This window comes from Crotalus tigris, unplaced genomic scaffold (assembly GCF_016545835.1).
Source record: "Crotalus tigris isolate CLP2741 ecotype Arizona unplaced genomic scaffold, ASM1654583v1 scf7180000024437.13266115, whole genome shotgun sequence".
Taxonomy (NCBI): Eukaryota; Metazoa; Chordata; class Lepidosauria; order Squamata; family Viperidae; genus Crotalus; species Crotalus tigris.
The window spans coordinates 10976067-10995376 of record NW_024100606.1 but is presented as its reverse complement, the minus strand read 5'-3'; the positions used below and the strand labels follow the sequence as shown (position 1 = coordinate 10995376).

Genomic DNA, 19310 nt, shown 5'->3' with positions numbered 1-19310 from the left:
AAGCCAATAGAATAGACTCTCTTGAATAGAGTCTAATTCTATTGGCTTTCAAAAGCCAATAGGAATTGTCCAGGCTGTCTCTGCCCTGCTGAGCCCACCAAAAGTCCCATTCTGCAAACGGTGCTGCAAGTTGTCTGCAGCGAAGGCGAGCTATCTGGAAGCTTCCACCCCTCCCTGCTGAGCAACTACTAAAAATGTAAGTAAAAGAGGGCCAGGGGTGGGAGTTGGGAGGCCGGCGGGCGCAGGGAGGGTTGCTAGCACACATGGGCCCTGGCAGATACCTTACCTCCCATGGGCTAGGCCAGCTGGTGGCCCAGCCGGTGGGAGGCCTGCGCCGTCTCTGCCGCTTGACAGCTATGCCTCAGCCGGCGCAGGGAGTGGCACCACTGGTTAGGTCAATGGTTCTCAACCTGTGGGCTGGGACCCCATTTGGGGTCGAATGACCATTTCACGGGGGTCACCAAACCATGCTGTCCGCCATTTTTTTCCCTTTTCCCTAGCTGTCCTACTCCCTCTTATTGGTTGCCACACCCACTTGGGGTCACCACAACATGGGGAACTGTATTATGGGGTCACGGCATTAGAAAGGTTGAGAATCACTGGGTTAGGTAGTCCTCGACTTACGACCGGTTGGGGGTTGCAGCATTAAAAAAGTTGAGAACCAATGATCTATGGCAGGGGTGTCAAACCCGCGACGTCACGTAACATGTCGTGACATATCGCAACTTTTCCCCCATTGCCAGAGCTGGGGTGGGCATGGTTTCGGCATGACGCATCCAGCCCGTGGGCTAGCAGTTTGACACCCTTGGTCTATGGGTATGAACCACTCTATCAAAAATTCAAGTAGAAAGATCCTTCAGGATCATCCCTTGTGTATTCCAATGTTGGCAGAAGAATATGGTACTCTTCTTATCAACTGATGTCCTTCACCAAAACCCTTCCCCACATCCCCAACAACATAGCATCATACCAATATAGTAATTCTTCAATGGGAGAACATTGCACTACTAGTCTTTACATTTTGTTCCTCAATGCCAACATCAACTGAAATACTTTCCACTTTATAAGCAGCTGAAGTAATCATATGAGAAAAGTGCATTTCAGCTCAAGGCTATCTTGTCATGACTTTAAAAAAAATTGTTAGCAGCCCTAATATAAATCTGTAAGAAAGTTTATAATAATATGATAATCCTATACTACGCTATGCTATACTATGCTACGCTACGCTACGCTACACTGGTTGTCACTATTAACGCTACTTTTAAAATATTTTTAAAATGTAATATTGCTGTTATAGTTGTATTGTATTCCTAATTATGAGATGCACAGCTGTCTATGAGGTAATATCACATTTCTTTTCCTAACCAAAAATTGTTATGGCCAAGCCCTAGTTAGATTGTTAGATAAATTGTTAGATAAAATTATCACAATTACCGGAAATATAAAACAAAAATTTTAAAACTGAAACAAAAATAAAATAAAAAAATCACATTACAGACTTAACTCAGAGGATGGTTTCTTGCTGATTTGGGACAGAAATCATTACTGCCAAATTCCCAAAATATCAACATGTCTTACCATTTACTTTCCATAGCATCTGAAATCCAGTAGACTCATCTATTTGATCAGAAAAAAACACCACATGAAGATTGGAATTTGTGGTACCTCCAGATGGAAGAACATTAATTCCACAAAATGTGCCAATCAAACTGGATTGAGCATTAGGGCCATCATAAAGCTGAAAGGAAGCAGAAAAGATTTATATGTGAGATGCTGATTATTTTTTAAAAATATCTGACTACAGTAAAAAGGATCACGATTAAAGTATATGCTCTCTCTAAGTAGGATCTACTTGATGTTTCCATTCTTTTCATCATATGTCTCACGTCTCCATCACTGGCTTCCTAATCTTTCAACTGCCATAAAGCAAATTTTTGCAGCAAGGAAACATTTTGTAGTAATGGAAGCTCCCTGTTAGGGAATTCATATTCCCATTTCAGGGAAGATGCCAGCAATGGATCTGTTGATATGACAATGGGTAGGAAGAACGCATGCATTTCCCCCTCCATTTGAGTAAGTGGCATAATATCCAAAGAGCTCACCAATATATTTGCAATTATTGCAAACGTGGACTCCAAGATACATCCTTGGCTCACTCATTTGGAATAAAAAGCAGAATATAGAGAACTCTCCAAGTGCTTGAAAATGTTGGTTGTATCCCTGAACCAATGTTCTTGCTCTGCATTAACTTCTCATTTAGACATTAAACTTGGACTCCAAAAGAAAAAGTGTCAAAATTGTTTCTCCTTATTGAAAAAGTACCTGTGTAAATCCAGCCCTTTTATTTTATGGATACCACTAATATAGAACTAGAAATCACTTATTTTCCAGCCACCAGATGCTCTGGGGAGAGGTGTGTGCTCAGAATAATATTATGCAGTCCATCTTAATGGAAATTAATAGGAACAATATTTAGCACACAACAAATCCAGCACATTGGCTATTTAACCCTGACTATCTTTCAAATGAAATCATGCTTCCTCAATATTGATCTCAAACTGAGCCCCAAAGTAGTGTGATGGAATGGAAAGTAAAACTGAATTCAGATAGTCCTTGACTATACAACCTTTCATTTAGTGACCTCTCTAAGTTATAATGGCACTGAAAAAAGTGACTTATGGCCATTTTTCACCCTTAGAACTGTTGCAGCATCCTCATGGTAACTTCCCATGGTGAACGTACAGCTATAGGGCTGAATCTGGATGTTTTTTTTCACATGATCAACTAATGTATATTGTACAGTTTCATCAAATGTTAGATTTTATTCTTTCTTTCATTATTATACAACCCAAAACATTCTTCCCTTACCTCACAATGCTAGCTGGAATTGAAGGGAGCTGTAGTCTAAGGCATGCTGCATTTGAGTAATCTGTTAATCTAAAGCAAATGTGGTAAGAAGCAAAACCAGTCATCAACATGACTGGACTTCATGAATTATTTATAATTTTTTTCTGGTTTAAAGGAAAAAAGTCACTGCCAAAAATGCAAATTTACTCCACAAACCATAGGACTTATCTGTGGTATTTCCTGCAATAACGCTTTGATGGAATATAATATAGAGTTCTGCCAGTGAAGTTCTTTAAACAAAAATAAAACATATAGGTTGGATTTATACTCCCACTCCCAGAAAAAAGGCTAAAAACTAACAATAAAGAATGCCCATTTTCATGGATGACATTTTTGAAACGAAAATAAACGTATCCAATAAATACATTTGAAAATAGCTGCTGAAGCAAAGAAAGGTTCTGTCTGTTAGTTCTAAATAAAAGGTAAACAGAAAAATCTTGCTTATTTTGCAACAAGAGTTTGTGGGATTGAAAGCACTAAGTGTGCATTATTCCCACTTCGGTAGGAAGGTAACAGCATTCCGTATGCATCAGCATCTAGTCATGCTAGCCACATGATCATGTAAATGTCTTTGTACAACACTGGCTCCCTTGACTAACAAACAGAGATGAGCATCACCCCTTAGAATCAGAAACTACTGGACGGGGAAATACCTTTACCTTTACCTTTATGCATTCTTTATGTTGTACAGAGCAATTCTAATGTACAACATATAAATAGTGTATATAGTTTCCAGTTGCTACTTGTGGGCTTTGCTCCCTGTTTATGTGCATTAACTACAGACATATGCAGCCCCACACTCACTCTCACTGATGGTGTTATCTATTGGGTAATGTCTTTAACAAATCAACCAAACTCAAAGAACACCAAAATTCCACAATGTTATACTTCTCATTAAAAGCCTAAGAGCCCTATTCCCAAAAATGGTGGCAACTCTTCCAGCCCAAAAGCCTTTTCAAACTTCCTATTGTATTGGATGTAGATCTGGATTTATTGATTGATTTATTTATCTGTTAAATTAGAGTACAACAATGATAAAAACTATCTTGAATGCATTTGGGTCAATATAAAGGGGGGGGGATGACATTGCCATAGGTGTATACTACAGACAGAGAAAATAGATAAGTTTTTGCTAGTCAGCTAACTAAGGTATGTAGGAACACATCACAATAGAAATGCGGGAATTTAACTACCCTGACATCAACTGGGAGACAAACTCTGCACCAAGTGGAAGATCAAACAGGCTCCTGGCAAACCTAGCAGACAACTTTGTCTCCCAAAAAGTAGAGAAGGGAACTAGGGGATTAGCCATTTTGAATCTAATTCTCACTAACAGAGATGAAATGATAGAAGGTGTTGAAGCCATAGGAACCCTGGGAGAAAGTGATCATGCAATATTGGAATTCAACATTATGGAAGCACAAGCAATAGAATACAGTCAAACTAGAATCTTGGACTTCAAGAGAGCTAATTTCAATAAACCTAGAGAGGGCTTGGGAAGGATTCCATGGATGAGAATCCTCAAGGGGAAAACAACTCAAGTAGCTTGGGAAATTTTGAAAAATGAGATAATAAAAGCCCAGTCTAGTACAATACCAACAAAGAGGAAAAACAACAGCTCTCAAAAGAAACCAGCATGGCTACATAAAGAACTCTCTGATAAATTGAAAGATAAAAAGGACAAGTATAGAAAGTGGAAAGAGGGGCACATAATTAAGTCAGAATATCAGCAAATAGCCCGAGCCTGCAAAGATGAAGAAAGCCAAGGCTCAAAATGAACTAGGGCTTGCGACCAAAGTCAAAAATAACAAAAAAAGTTTCTTTCAACATGTAAAACACAAGAAAAAAGTGAAGGAAATGATTGGTCCATTAGTGGGTGAAAGTGGCAAGAAGGTGACAAGCAACAGGGAGAAAGCAGAACTATTTAATTCGTTTTTCACTTCTGTCTTTACACAAAGGGAAAAAACAGACCAACCTATAAAAAATAGTGCCATAAAAAAACAGAATAGAAACACAAGTTAAGATAGGCAAGAAAATGGTAAGTGAGCACCTGTCCAGCCTAGACGAGTTCAAATCACCAGGACCAGATGGATTACACCCCAAGGTTCTCAAGGAACTGACAGATGTGATCTCAGAACCACTGAACTATATTTTTAAAAGATCCTGAAGCACAGGGGAACTACCAGAGGACTGGAAAAGAGCTGATATAGTTCCCATCTTCAAAAAAGGAAAAAAATGGAACCAGGAAATTACAGACCTATCAGCCTGACCTCAATACCTGGGAAGATCCTGGAAAAGATAATCAAACAACGAATCAGCGAACACCTAGAGGCAAACAAAGTCATTACTAAAAGCCAACATGGGTTTGTCAAAAATAGATCATACCAGACAAATCTTATTGCATTCTTTGATCAAGTGACAAAATTAGTGGATCAGAGGAATGCTGTGGACATAATTTACTTGGACTCCAGTAAGGCATTTGATAAAGTAGATCACAACCTACTACTTGACAAGATAGAAAAATTGGAGTAGACAGCATCACCACCAGATGGATCCGTAGCTGGCTGACCAGCTGTACTCAGCGAGTGGTCCTCAATGGAACTGCATCTACATGGAGGGAACTGTGTAGTGGGGTTCCCCAGGGCTCTGTTCTAGGCTCAGTGCTCTTCAACATCTTCATCAACGATTTGGACGAGGGGATAGATAGGGAACTCATCAAATTTGCAGACGACACCAAGCTGGCAGGAATAGCCAACACTCCAGAAGACAGGCTTAAGATACAGAAGGGATCTGGACAGACTTGAACACTGGGCACTATCTAACAAAATGAAATTCAATGGTGAAAAAAGCAAGGTTCTACATTTAGGCAAGAAAAACGAAATGCACAGGTATAATATAGGGGGTACCTTGCTCAATAGTAGTAACTGTGAGAGGGATCTCGGAGTCCTAGTGGACAATCACCTAAATATGAGCCAGCAGTGTGCTGCAGCTGCCAAAAAAGGCCAACACAGTGCTAGGCTGCATTAACAGAGGGATAGAATCAAGATGATGTGAAGTGTTAATATCACTTTACAATGCTTTGGTAAGGCCACACTTGGAATACTGCATCCAGTTTTGGTCACTGCGATGTAAAAAAGATGTTGAGACTCTAGAAAGAGTACAGAAAAGAGCAACAAAGATGATTAAGGGACTGGAGGCTAAAGCATATAAAGAACAGTTGCTGGAATTGGGTATGTCTAGTTTAATGACAAAATGTGATCCACTGGAGAAGGAAATGGCAACCCACTCCAGTATCTTTGCCATGAAAACCCCATGGACAGTACTAAAAGGCAAAAAGATATGACGCTGGATGATGAGCCCCTCAGGTCGGAAGGTGTCCAATATGCTACTGGGGAAGAGGAGAGGGCTAGTACTAGTAGCGCCAGAAAGAATGAAATGACTGGGCCAAAGCCGAAAGAACGCTCAGCTGTGGATATATCTGGTGGTGAAAGGAAAGTCCAATGCTGTAAAGATTTTTTCTCCATAGGAACTTGGAATGTAAGATCCATGAATCAAGGCAAGCTAGACTTAGTCAAAAAAGAGATGACAAGACTGAACATCGACATCTTAGGAATCAGCGAACTAAAATGGACAGGGATGGGTGAATTTAACTCAGATGACCATCAGGTATATACTGTGGGCAAGAATCCCTCAGAAGAAATGGAGTAGCCTTCATAGTCAATAAAAGAATAGGAAAAGCAATACTGGGATACAATCCCCAAAATGACAGAATGATCACAGTTCAAATCCAAGGCAAACCATTCAATATCACAGTAGTCCAAATCTATGCCCCAACCACTGGTGCTGAAGAGGATGAAATTGACCAGTTCTATGAAGCCCTACAGCACCTTATAGAATTAACACCAAAAAATGATGTCCTTATCATCATGGGGATTGGAATGCTAAGGTAGGAAGCCAAAAGATAACCGGAATAACAGGCAAGTTTGACCTTGGAGTACAAAATGAAGCAGGGCACAGGCTGATAGAATTTTGTCAAGAGAATATGATGGTCATAACAAACACTCTTTTCCAACAACCCAAGAGACGGCTCTACACGTGGACATCACCAGACGGTCAACATAGAAATCAGATTGACTATGTGCTCTGCAGCCAAAGATGGAGAAGCTATATACAGTCAGTAAAAACAAGACCAGGAGCTGACTGTGGCTCAGATCATGAGCTTCTCGTTGCAAAATTTAGGCTTAAATTGAAAAAAGTAGGGAAAAGCACTAGGCCACTCAGGTATGAACTAAATCATATTCCTGATGAATATACAGTAGAGGTGACAAATAGATTTAAGGAATTAATCTGATAGACAGAGTGCCTGAAGAACTATGGATGGAAGTTCGCAACATTGTACAAGAAGTAGCAACTAAAACCATCCCAAAGAAAAAGAAATGCAAGAAAGCAAAATGGCTGTCTCAGGAAGCTTTGCAAATAGCGGAGGAAAGAAGGGAAGCGAAAGGCAAAGGAGAAAGAGAAAGATACACCCAATTGAATACAGAATTCCAGAGAATAGCTAGAAGAGATAAGAATACCTTCTTAAATGAACAGTGCAAAGAAATAGAAGAAAACAACAGACTAGGGAGGACCAGAGATCTCTTCAAGAAAATTGGAGATATGAAGAGAAAGTTTCATGCAAAGATGGGCATGATAAAGGACCAAAATGGCAGGGACCTAACAGAGGCAGAAGAGATTAAGAAGAGATGGCAAAACTACACAGAAGAACTATACAAGAATGAGCTTAACGTCCCAGATAACCACAATGAGATGGTCACTGACCTCGAACCAGACATCTTAGAATGTGAAGTGAAATGGGCCTTAGAAAATCTGAGCAACAACAAAGCTAGTGGAGGTGACAGTATTCCAGCTGAGCTATTCAAAATCTTAAAAGACGATGCAGTAAAAGTGCTACACTCAATTTGCCAGCAAATTTGAGAAAACTCAACAGTGGCCATAGGATTGGAAAAGGTCAGTTTACATTCCAATTCCAAAGAAAGGCAATGCCAAAGAATGTTCAAACTATCGCACCATTGCAATCATTTCACATGCTAGTAAAGTTATGCTTAAAATCCTACAAGCTAGACTCCAGCAGTATGTGGATCGAGAACTACCAGAAGTACAGGCAGGATTTCGAAGAGGCAGAGGAACTAGAGATCAAATTGCCAACATATGCTGGATCATGGAGAAAGTTAGGGAGTTCCAGAAAAACATCTACTTCTGCTTCATTGACTATGCTAAAGCCTTTGATTGTGTGGATCACAACAAATTGTGGCAAGTTCTTAAAGAGATGGGAGTACCAGACCATCTTATTTGTCTCTTGAGAAACCTATATGTGGATCAAGAAGCAACAGTGAGAACTGGACACGGAATCACTGATTGGTTCAAAATTGGGAAAGGAGTCCGGCAAGGCTGTATACTGTCACCCTGCCTATTTAACTTATATGCAGAGCACATCATAAGAAAGGCAGGGATAGATGTATCAAAAGTTGGAATTAAGATTGCCGGGAGAAATATCAACAACCTAAGATATGCAGATGATACCACTCTAATGGCAGAAAGTGAAGAGGAACTAAAGAGCCTCTTGATGCGGGTAAAGAAGGAGAGTGCAAAAGTTGTCTTGAAACTCAACATTAAGAAAACCAAAATCATGGCATCCGGCCCTCTCAATTCCTGGCAAATAGATGGGGAAGAAATGGAGGTAGTGACAGATTTTATTGTTCTGGGCTCCAAGATCACCTCAGATGGGGACTGCAGCCAAGAAATTAAAAGACGCTTGCTCCTGGGGAGGAAAGCTATGGCAAATCTAGACAGCATACTAAAAGCAGAGACATCTCTCTGCCAACAAAAGTGCGTATAGTCCAGGCCATGGTTTTCCCAGTTGCAATGTATGGCTGTGAAAGTTGGACCATAAGAAAGGCTGAGCGCCAAAGAATTGAGGCTTTGAACTATGGTGCTGGAGAAGACTCCTGCGAATCCCTTGGACTGCAAGGCGTTCAAACCGGTCAGTCCTAGAAGAGATCAACCCCGACTGCTCTTTAGAAGGCCAGATCCTGAAATTGAAACTCAAATACTTTGGCCACCTAATGAGAAGGAAAGACTCACTGGAGAAGGGCCTAATGCTGGGAAAGATTGAGGGCAATAGAAGAAGGGGACGACAGAGAATAAGATGGCTAGATGGAGTCACTGAAGCAGTAGGTGTGAACTTAAATGGACTCCAGAAGATGGTAGAGGACAGGAAGACCTGGAGGAATGTTGTCCATGGGGTCGCGATGGGTCGGACACGACTTCGCAATTAACAACAACAAAGTTTAATGAAGAGAAGGACGAGGGGGGACATGCTAGCAGTGTTCCAATATCTCAGGGGCTGCCACAAAGAAGAGGGAGTCAAGCTATTTTCCAAAGTGCCTGAAGGCAGGACAAGAAGCAATGGGTGGAAACTAGAGAAGCAACCTAGAACTAAGGAGAAACTTCCTGACAGTTAGAACAATTAACCAGTGGAACAACCTGCCTCCAGAAGCGGTAAATGCTCCAACACTGGAAGTTTTTAAGAGGAGACTGAACAACCATTCGTCCGAAATGGTATAGGGTTTCCTGCCTGAGCAGGGGGTTGGACTAGATGACCTCCAAGGTCCCTCCCAACTTTACTATTATTATTATTATTATTAAATTTATTTGTTGTCTATTTCTCCATGGGGCTATTTTTGGGGGCTTAGAGCAATAAAAAGGAAGAAATGTAAATAGAAGTAAAATAATAGAACAATAAAATAAAGAACACAATGGGAATACATCAACATAAAAAGATGGATGGATATGGATAGAAAATGAAAAGATGAGTATAGATCATATCCATCCATCAATCCATCCATCCATATAGATACAAAATCATTCAAAAGCATGTGAGTTATCTATTAAATGTTCCTTTACTTCTCCTTATCTCTCCTTGCATTGGGGTTACTTGGAGAAGCAGATTAAAACTTTCCCCCCAATTCCTAATCATTAAACATGGTTAACATTGTTGTTTCTCCTTTGATGACAACTCACTCCATGAGTCAAATGTGTACATCGAAAAAACAGAGTTGTGGCAAGCTGGGAATAAACAACTTGCAGCATTCTAGATATGTAGCAATAGTTCCCATTATTACTGGCCACCAGTTGGGATTTATACATCTGAGAGTGGGACCAGATTTGGCCCTTCTATGACAGAGCAATACAAATTATAGTTGCAGGACTGTAATTGTTTTCTTGCAATAGAGGTAAAAGGCACATTGCTTTGAAATGATGGGGTGTGTGAGCTGAGAAACACGTATACAACTAAAAATAAGTTATTAGTCATTCATTTTGGGATTTAGTTGTCTGAGACCCCTCCCCCATCTCTTTGGTGGCACCATGGAAAAACAGTCTGTTAGTCATTTGAGGCTTATTATAATTAGAGAGTATTTCTTCTTGCATCCTGTAGATTACTATTGTGGTTTTACTTCTGCTTCAGATGGCCTGATGCTTAACTATTTAAGGATCAGATGCAGAAGCTGATGCTGTGTAACAAGGAGGGGGTGCTATATGTTCAATGAAAGCACATTATTGGGAAGCCTTGAAAAAGCAGACCTTCTGAAGGATGTTTCAGTTTGTAGGGAGCCAATACAGATTTAATCTGCAATTACCCTTTTACTAGCCAAATTTTATTATCAAACCTCTTGTTTTTAAAATGCTTTTGAAAACATCTTTCAAAATAATATTTGTAAAAGAATAATGATAAAATTAATTTCAGGCAACTTTGTCTTTGCCTATATTATAACAAGTCACAATAGAGATAGAGATTAACAGCTTATTTTTTTACAAGAGTGAGTGGTGGGCAGTTAGTACTTATATAAACTATAGGCTACTCACAATGCCATTTTTGTAATATCTGGAAGCATTTAACCATCAAAATTTGGCAAAAAAAATGCTAAACACTTGACTTTTATCAGGATATTTAAGTAAAAAGAAGCACCTCTAAAATACCTCTAAAAATTCCCTAAACCAAATAAAAGGGGAGCATGTTTCATATCATATCCATTAAACTGTAAAAAGTTTTGGTTTACGAAAAAGCTGTGAAAATATTTACAATAAACTTAGAGGACTATAATATCTCAGTGATTCAAGTATTTTTAAGTATTATGAAAAGCAGTAAATTTTAATATTAAATGGTATACTAGTCTGATTGTTCCTAATCTTTGAGGGACTTAACTAGAAATAAATTATTAATAGTGAATGAAAGATATACAAGCAGATATGGACTTTGGAATTTTAAGGACCAAGGAAGATTTATTGCTGAAAGTTCTGGTCTGGGTTAACATTTAATAAGAATACTGTTGTTTCAACAGTTATCCACAACTTAGGCCTTAAAAAGAATTGCAAAGAAATAGCTCCGTGCTTGCCACTGACTTGCCACTGTGTGACTGAGAGTGTCACATTCTTTGTGATACTTCAAACACCTATAAACTGGGAAACTAGAAATTATCTGATTAGAACAGATAATGAAACAGCAATGTTTTCAGGCTTGGAAGGAACAGAAAGGAGTGCTACAGACATTCCCTCTATTAGGAGTGATATATTTAATACTATATTTCAAAATATAGGATAACATTTGCGTTTCATACCTTTAAATGATCACGTTCACATCTGTCACCCCCTTTTATGCTAAATGCTTGAAAACTGTAGTTCAGGGTGTTACCAGTTGTAGTTTGGATGGTCCAATTGCAATATACACCTGGAGGGTAGTTGTTAGGATAACCCAAAGTCTCCAAAATGCCTTGGGAATGATTGGCAATTATTATTCCCTGGCAAACTTGGAAGAAAAAAAATTAAAATGTAAGAATGTAAAGAATCTATTGATATCAGTAAGTTCAATAAGTATTCTGGTGTTTATATGATGACCTTACAAAAAGGGATACAGATTTTAATTTTAAAGTATAGTATTTACAGAATTCTAAAATCCAAAATAAATCTTGAGAAGGCAAATAAACTTTAATGTAAGAATGACGTTCAAAAAAGAATCAGAAACATTTTTAGATAAAAATCCCACCTACTGATCATTTCCAACAAATTCTTTTTCATTTTCCATGCTTTAAATAAATGTCATTTTGGAAAAACAAGTTTGTGAATGTAACTATCTGAAATGATGTTACAGCTTTGGCTTGTTTGCAGATGAAAGGTTTTCTGATAAATAGTAAGGGACTTTATGATTTGAATAAATATACTGAAATAATGTGTGATTGAAAATAAAAGAATAAATACACATAAGGTGGTAACTAGGAGACTGAATAATTCTGGATAATTTAGAGATTTTTTTTTCAAGCACAGTATAATTAGTAAATCATTGGATCTCCTGTGTTGCAACCATTTTAACACAATAAGGGAGAGTTTGCAGTAGCAGTTAAAGGCACTATTAAATTCTAGTCCTGCCTTAGGCACATAAGCCTAGGGGACTTTGGGCCACTGATTCTCTAAATCTGGGAAAAAAGCAGTGGCAAACTACTTCCGCCAAATTGTCAATAATTTGAACACATGTGCAAACACACATACACATACATGAACACACATTGTTACAATGATAACAGCGCAATTAAAAAATCTAGATTGTCCTGAATTTCTAATAGAAAGATGAGACAATAATTAGATCAGCCAGGTCTCCTTTATCTTTTCGATTCAAGATTACAGTTCCCTTTTCTATTATCCTAACTGTAAATCCACACTTAAAAAGGTTCTATATGTTCATTCAAAAATACTGCAAATATATTTGAGCTAGTAGGACTTAATTAAAATATTTCAACTTACCTTGCTTAAAATGAGCCAGGAAACCTCTACTGTTTAAAGACCCATCTGTCCTTAGTTTTATGTACATATTATTGCTAGTAGAACGTAATGTGGGCGGGATCTGATTACCACAAAACTTGCCTAACATGTTACTGTTGCTACTGTTGCCATCATACACCTGCAGTTATTGAGATATATAATTTTTAAAAATTATTAATATGTAGCAAACAAAGTTTTCTTTGGGCTGAAGTCTGTTTCTGATTATGTCCATGCAGTTTTCTTGGAAATATGATTTAGGCCAGCGGTTCTCAACCTATGGATCGCGACCCCATTTGGGGTCGATCGACCATTTTTCGGGGGTCGCCAAAGGCGGCGATCCGCCATTTTCTCCCCTCAGGGGGCGCCGCCGCACATGCGCACCGTGCATGGGGTGGTGCCCCATGCGCGCGCCGCCGCGCATGCGCATAACGTTTGTGTGACGGGGGTCGCCGTCACACAAACGTTGAGAACCACTGATTTAGGCTGTTATCAGCCAGCAATTAGTACTCTTGAATGTTGCCTAATCATGAATGGGCTGGATGAGCCGTTTGGATCAAAGGAATCAAACTCCTGGCAGTGTGAACAATTTAGCCTGCAATACTGCATTCTAACTATTGCACTACCACAGCTCACATGATAGATCATATACGCTATGTACCACTTCCTTGCTCCAAAGAAAATCTTGACTTCATTCTAGGAAAAAAGTTAAGATTGAAAAGACAGGTTTGATAAGAGAGCAGATTCTCCCCATGCCAAGAGACAGCCTTTTTCCTATCCTACATTTTACATTATTAACAGCCCCATCACTGAGAGCAACAAAACAGTTCAAAAGTTCAAGCTGACAATGTTATAGGCACTTTTACAATCCCATCTTCCCAAGAATTTAGCAATTCATAAATCTAATAGCTTGGAAATAATTGAAAGGAATTTAATTTTTGCATTTTTCTAGCAGGATTGAGATGAAACTGAAGTGCTATATATGTAGTCTCAGACTTATGATCATAGCTGAGCTCAGAATTTCGATCAGAATTTATGATGGTTGTACATTGGGTCACCATGTGACCATGCCTGATTTTATGACCTTCATTAAGCAAATACATTGTCTGCTACTGGGTAGCTTTTGCCTGAAACTGGAAAAACATCATAAATTGTCACATGACTGCAGGGCACTACAAATGGCTGTAAATGCAGGCCAGTTAGACCCTAATTCCTTCTGGACCTCTCCAGGGCAGATGTGGGTAATATTCTTTTTATCTGGATATATAGATCTGAGATTACTTCCACAGTGGAAAATTTATGTTGCATAAATTGATTTTTAGATAAATATTATCCAAGTGCTATCCTTTTTTAATATCTCATATCCTTAGTCAATGTTTCAGCTATTATTATCAGCTATTGGCATCCTTCCTCAGAGAAAATAAAACTTACAGCAAGATAATCAAAGTAACAGGATGAATGAGCCTCTAGATGGAACTGATCAAAATAGAGTTCAAACACACTTCCATGACTTGACTTCAGCAGCCAATAACATTCTGCATTTTTATAATAGGGCATAGGGTAGTTGGGAGACATGAATATTCCAGAAGAAGTTGTAAGGATTCCACCACAACCTGAAAATAAGTAAAAAATTCCAATTCAATGACAATTGGCCAACTCTATTTATTTCCCTAGCATTATGTAATCTCTATTTACTTTTAGCGAAGTTTTGAATGGAATTAGTAATAATTACTTTTTGGATTAAGGCCATACTTCTTATAACTTTCAGTATGTTGATAACTTCTTACCATCCATTTCTGAAATTGGAGAAATGAAATTCCAACTAAAGGTCAAAATACATAATTTTTCTTAATATCCATATAGATATTTATAGAGAGAAATGTAAGGATGTAAATATGTCTATACTTCTAGATATCTGCCTGTCAATGATGTAGTTCTTTCATTCATTCCCATAATAAAAAATATGGCATAAATTATTATCTGTTCATTTATATACCGTCCAACTGGTAAATATGATTGATGTGGTCCTAAAGCCATACACTATCAAGCATATAGCATATAATAGAAGAATCCAGATACCATAGCCTATTTCATCAAAACGCTTTGTCTCATGAAGGAAAATCATTTGGTCTTCAAAGAGCCTTGAGACATGGTTAGGCTGTTTTGATGGTATCCTGCTTGATAAACTAGAGTTTTTGTACATATATATATATATATATATATATATATATATATATATATATATATATATATATATATATATATATATATGCTACTCTTCCTGAGCCAAGCATCTCAACAATTCCATTTGGCTAATTAGAAATGGGGCAATGATATACATCATAGAATTGTCTTGAGCAACTTTATCTGAAACTCCAACAAAGCAACCTTTTGAAGATATGTAGAATCTAAATGTACAGCAATTATATTTTTCAAATGGTGACAATGGCATTATGCAAAGAGAGAAATTTAAAAATGCAGTCCAAGAATGGAATATTTTCTTCTGCCTTAATTTTTGTCACAATTTTTAACCTGTATAGGATAATACACTGCTGAAATCCTCTTAAAATAGTATTCCATTATTGTGAGTTTACTTCTGAAAATACCTTGTTTCCTTTTCACATCAGGAAAAGAGATTTCCCATAGATCTCAATAGGCCAGGTTTAAAAGTTAAAGTGAATGGTGTTGGTAATGATAAAAAAGTGAAAGAAATCAAGGAAAATGAAAGAAATCCATTATACTCTCTTCTTGCTAATTGCTAGAGAAATAACTTGATACATTTGATATTTTGATTGTACCTGTTGATGTTCCATCCCAATAAGCTGAGAAGCCAGTGCTTGTTAAATATATATCACTCACAAACTTTATCCACAGATTATTACTATGGGAAATGGTAACAAGAGGCAACAAGGAGCCACAATACTTCCCAAGCAAAGGAGATGTTTCATACCCTCCATCTCTTCAATCAAAAATAAATAGATATAGAAAAAATAAAGGGAAAAATAATTAGACTTGAATCTCCAATAAAACTACACCTACAAAGCATCAACACTTTTAAATTTAAAAACTCATTGACAATTAAATAAAATCAGAAAAAAGTTAAAACAATTTATACTGTAGTATTAGAAATATTTCCCTAAAAACATATTCTACTAAAACAAAAGGATCGATTTCTCACTAAATATAGCTAAGATTATTTAATAGAACAACAGTCTTCTTTAACCTCTAATTTTATGGAATACCATTTCTATAAACTCCAGCCAACTATTTAGAATAGAAAGTTTTATTTGGCCAAGTGTGATTAGACACACAAAGGCGCCAGATTAGACACACTGGATTGAAAAGGGAATCTGAATATATCCAAAGGAATATTCATTCTATTACCCAGATGCAGCCCTATGTGCTGACTGAGGAAAGACAAATAAAGGAGTTGCTTACGCAATACTTAACAAATTTAAGAATGTTTAAAAGTAAAAGAAAGAAATATAAAGTTGGTTTATTTGATCAAGGTTAAAACAAGATATATTACTTATGGCAAGCTTCTGTGGAATTTCTGCTGACATCAAGACTGGAAAGATGATGTTTAATGAATCAAATTGACTCAAAGGCAACACTCACTCATTCTCTCAGAAATTTGAGTTCCCTATTACCAAAATTTCTGTCAGTAAAAATAGTTGATTATCAATGTAGAAAGAAGAGAGAATGTTGGCTGGAATAGAGAATATTGGCTGATTGTTAGGAATGGGAATAGGAAGTCTGTTGTACAATATAATTTATATAAAGCTCTTAGCAAGGGCAGTTAGACAATGTAACATGAAGTGTGATGGCATTAAACAGACAGTTGAGGAAAGGAAGACTGCTATGCAAACAGCCTAATACTATTGTAAACACACTGGATTTTTAAAAGATTAAATACAGCTGGGGAGGACCTTTCTCTATTAAAAAAAATTAAATGGAATTCCTAGCTCTTCTGTGGGTTTGTTTTGAAGAAATCAGTTGAGCTTCACAAATTTGTTGTATTTTGATCTTATGCATTCCTTTGAGGAAGAATGTTCCTAATCCTTTCGTTAGTTAAATTCTTTTACATACCTGTTCTAGACAACCAGAAGATAGTTCCAGGTTTCAATAGGATATAGGGTAAAAAAAGTCAGAGCATAAAACAATTTCAAATACAATTATAGCACTGTACATTTGCTCCTGGCTTACAGTTCCATGAAGTGAAGTGGTTAACTGTTCAGAGGTATAAATATGGTCAAATGGAAATCAACTTGCCTAATTTCAAGATAATCTTGAAGACACATGGCTCCATTCTCCAAAGAGAAATTGGTGAAATGCAAAGCAATTTGTTTGTTGTTTGACACATGGATCTTGTATATGCATACCATTTTATCTGGATAGTTGTTTGGATAATTTGGTGATGTTAGCACACCAGAAGCTGTCATATATTCATATGAACATACTGGAAAAGAAACAGAAAAGAAAATACAGTGATAAAATAATAATAACCACAAATATCACTAAGTATTAAGATCTGAAAATTGAAGATGAAAGATTGCATAAACTGGCTCTAGTGGTCCATACTTGATACAATATCAAAACTTCCATCTGTCAATTACAAAAAGCCACATTGCTTGGATCCATATACTATATCAATACATTATGACATGCTAGGTTCTTGGGAAGAAGCTGAAGAAACCTAGTTAGCTGCTGCAAAAAGATCATACAGACTGATTACAATTCATGACATAAACAAAGTAGCAACAATAGTGCATGGAACTATATACAAGAAATACCACTTGCCTGGTGGGATCACAAAATAGACAAAGAAATAGAAAATGAAGAACATAAATGCTAGAGGACTTTAGAATTCAAACAGATAGGCAACTGTCACATAACACTCCAGACAACAATTGTTGATAAGATAGACAATTTGATAGTAGATAGTGGACACTGTAATATCAGAGAAAAATAACTAAAGAAAAATGTAAAATATAAAGATGTACAAAATAGAACGGCTGTGGCAAAACAAAACATAGATAGTACCAATAGTAATAGGTGCCTTAGCTACAATCCTAAACATTTGGAGCACTACTTGAACAAGTGTCCTGTGACAATATCTTTGATATAATTAAACAACATCTGCCTTTCTCAGATTCTTGGGAAGCATCATTTCAGTTTAATAGTACCATATTATTAATAGAAAGGCTGTTTTTCTTTTTAATTAAACAAATCTGAAGTAAGGAGACCAAAAGAAACTAGGTTTCTAACTTCAATCAGATTTTTTCTAGAATTTATTTTCTTCTTTGTCTGAAAGGTCATACCAAAACTTGGAAGCTGACAAACCTGGTAAAAATTTATATCACAGCCAAGTGGAAGAGTCTTCTTGATCATACGGCTTCCCTGACAATTCAAGGCATTCTTTTAGCACATTTTTTTAAAAAACAAGTGATCATGTGAGAGTTGCTTGTCCCACCAAATTCCAATACAAAATTAAAATCTTCTTGCTAGTGTTTAATTTCTAACTCTGCTATTTTAAAAAGCTATTGCATTTTGCATAAAAAAATACTTCCAATTGGGTTCCGCAAGGCAAACAGTTCTATTTTAATGTTATTTGTAAAAATTCAGGATGCGTCCAAATAGATTGCTCTGAGGACTATTGATCAAAAGACTTCACTTTTTTCCTACCTCAAGAAAAAGAAGACTCAGGAAGAGAGAATAAAAAGACTTATAAAAGGAAGATTCATTTTGGGATAATACAATACTTCAGATATTATTTTGAAAAGGAGGTTCTTAATACATCCAAAAAGGAATTATCATCTTACTGTCATTCTTTAAAGCAGCTACAGCTGTTCTCAGAATTGTGCTCAGCTGTGAAGGATAATCACATAGTTATGGGAAAAGATGTTATTTTAATTTTTTTGCAGAAAAAATGTTATATTCACTCATCAGTATGAAGGACTTTGTATGAAGGTACCTTGAAAATGTTATAAATGTTTTATTTGGAAATATCCTATTCTCTTATAATATAATCCTTTCATAGTAACATGTGCATATAGTTATGGAAACATAGAATTTAGCTGCCTGTTCTACTTTCCCAAAAGGAATCAGCTAACTTCTGGTCAAAATATTTGAAACTTCCACAGAACTCAAGAAGGGATTAAGAAATCTAAGAAGCAATGGAAAGTGGGCTGGGACGTGCATTTTGGTCAGTATTGCACAATGGCTACAAGAGATTAAATATAAATGACTAAAAAGATTAAATATGAACATCCTGCTTGGCTAGTTTTCTTCCTTGCAATTCAATCCAAAGCCATTACAGTAACTCCTCTGTTTCCCTTGCTTCTCACTGAAGCAAGGAAAAACTTTTGGTAATGCAGAATTCAGCTATTGGATTGAATGCTCCTAATGTGAATTAAAAACAAAGTTTTATTTTGCACTTCTTGCTGGGGGGGGGGGAAGCCTTATAGAAGTTTTGGTATGTTAATAAAAACATAAAAAAAATTCTATTGTGTTAATTTTCAACACATGAATTA

The 19310-nt window shown here is 37.0% G+C and overlaps 1 protein-coding gene across 4 annotated transcripts in view; it reads right to left on the bottom strand.

Moving 5' to 3' along the window:
- The window catches only part of LOC120302794 (tRNA (cytosine(38)-C(5))-methyltransferase-like), a 231552-nt gene that overhangs the window by 134039 nt on the left and 78203 nt on the right, over window positions 1-19310 (bottom strand). For all 4 annotated transcript variants that reach the window (XR_005555217.1, XM_039331729.1, XM_039331730.1 and 1 more), the window contains exons 24-29: window positions 17050-17236; window positions 15576-15736; window positions 14209-14390; window positions 12763-12919; window positions 11586-11773; window positions 1579-1738 (exon numbers count right to left, since the gene is read on the bottom strand). Coding sequence is in view for 3 of the 4 variants with exons in the window: in XM_039331729.1 (XP_039187663.1) it covers window positions 1579-1738; window positions 11586-11773; window positions 12763-12919; window positions 14209-14390; window positions 15576-15736; window positions 17050-17236 (1035 nt within the window). In the remaining variant the exon portion in view is untranslated. The remainder of the gene's footprint in view (window positions 1-1578; window positions 1739-11585; window positions 11774-12762; window positions 12920-14208; window positions 14391-15575; window positions 15737-17049; window positions 17237-19310) is intronic.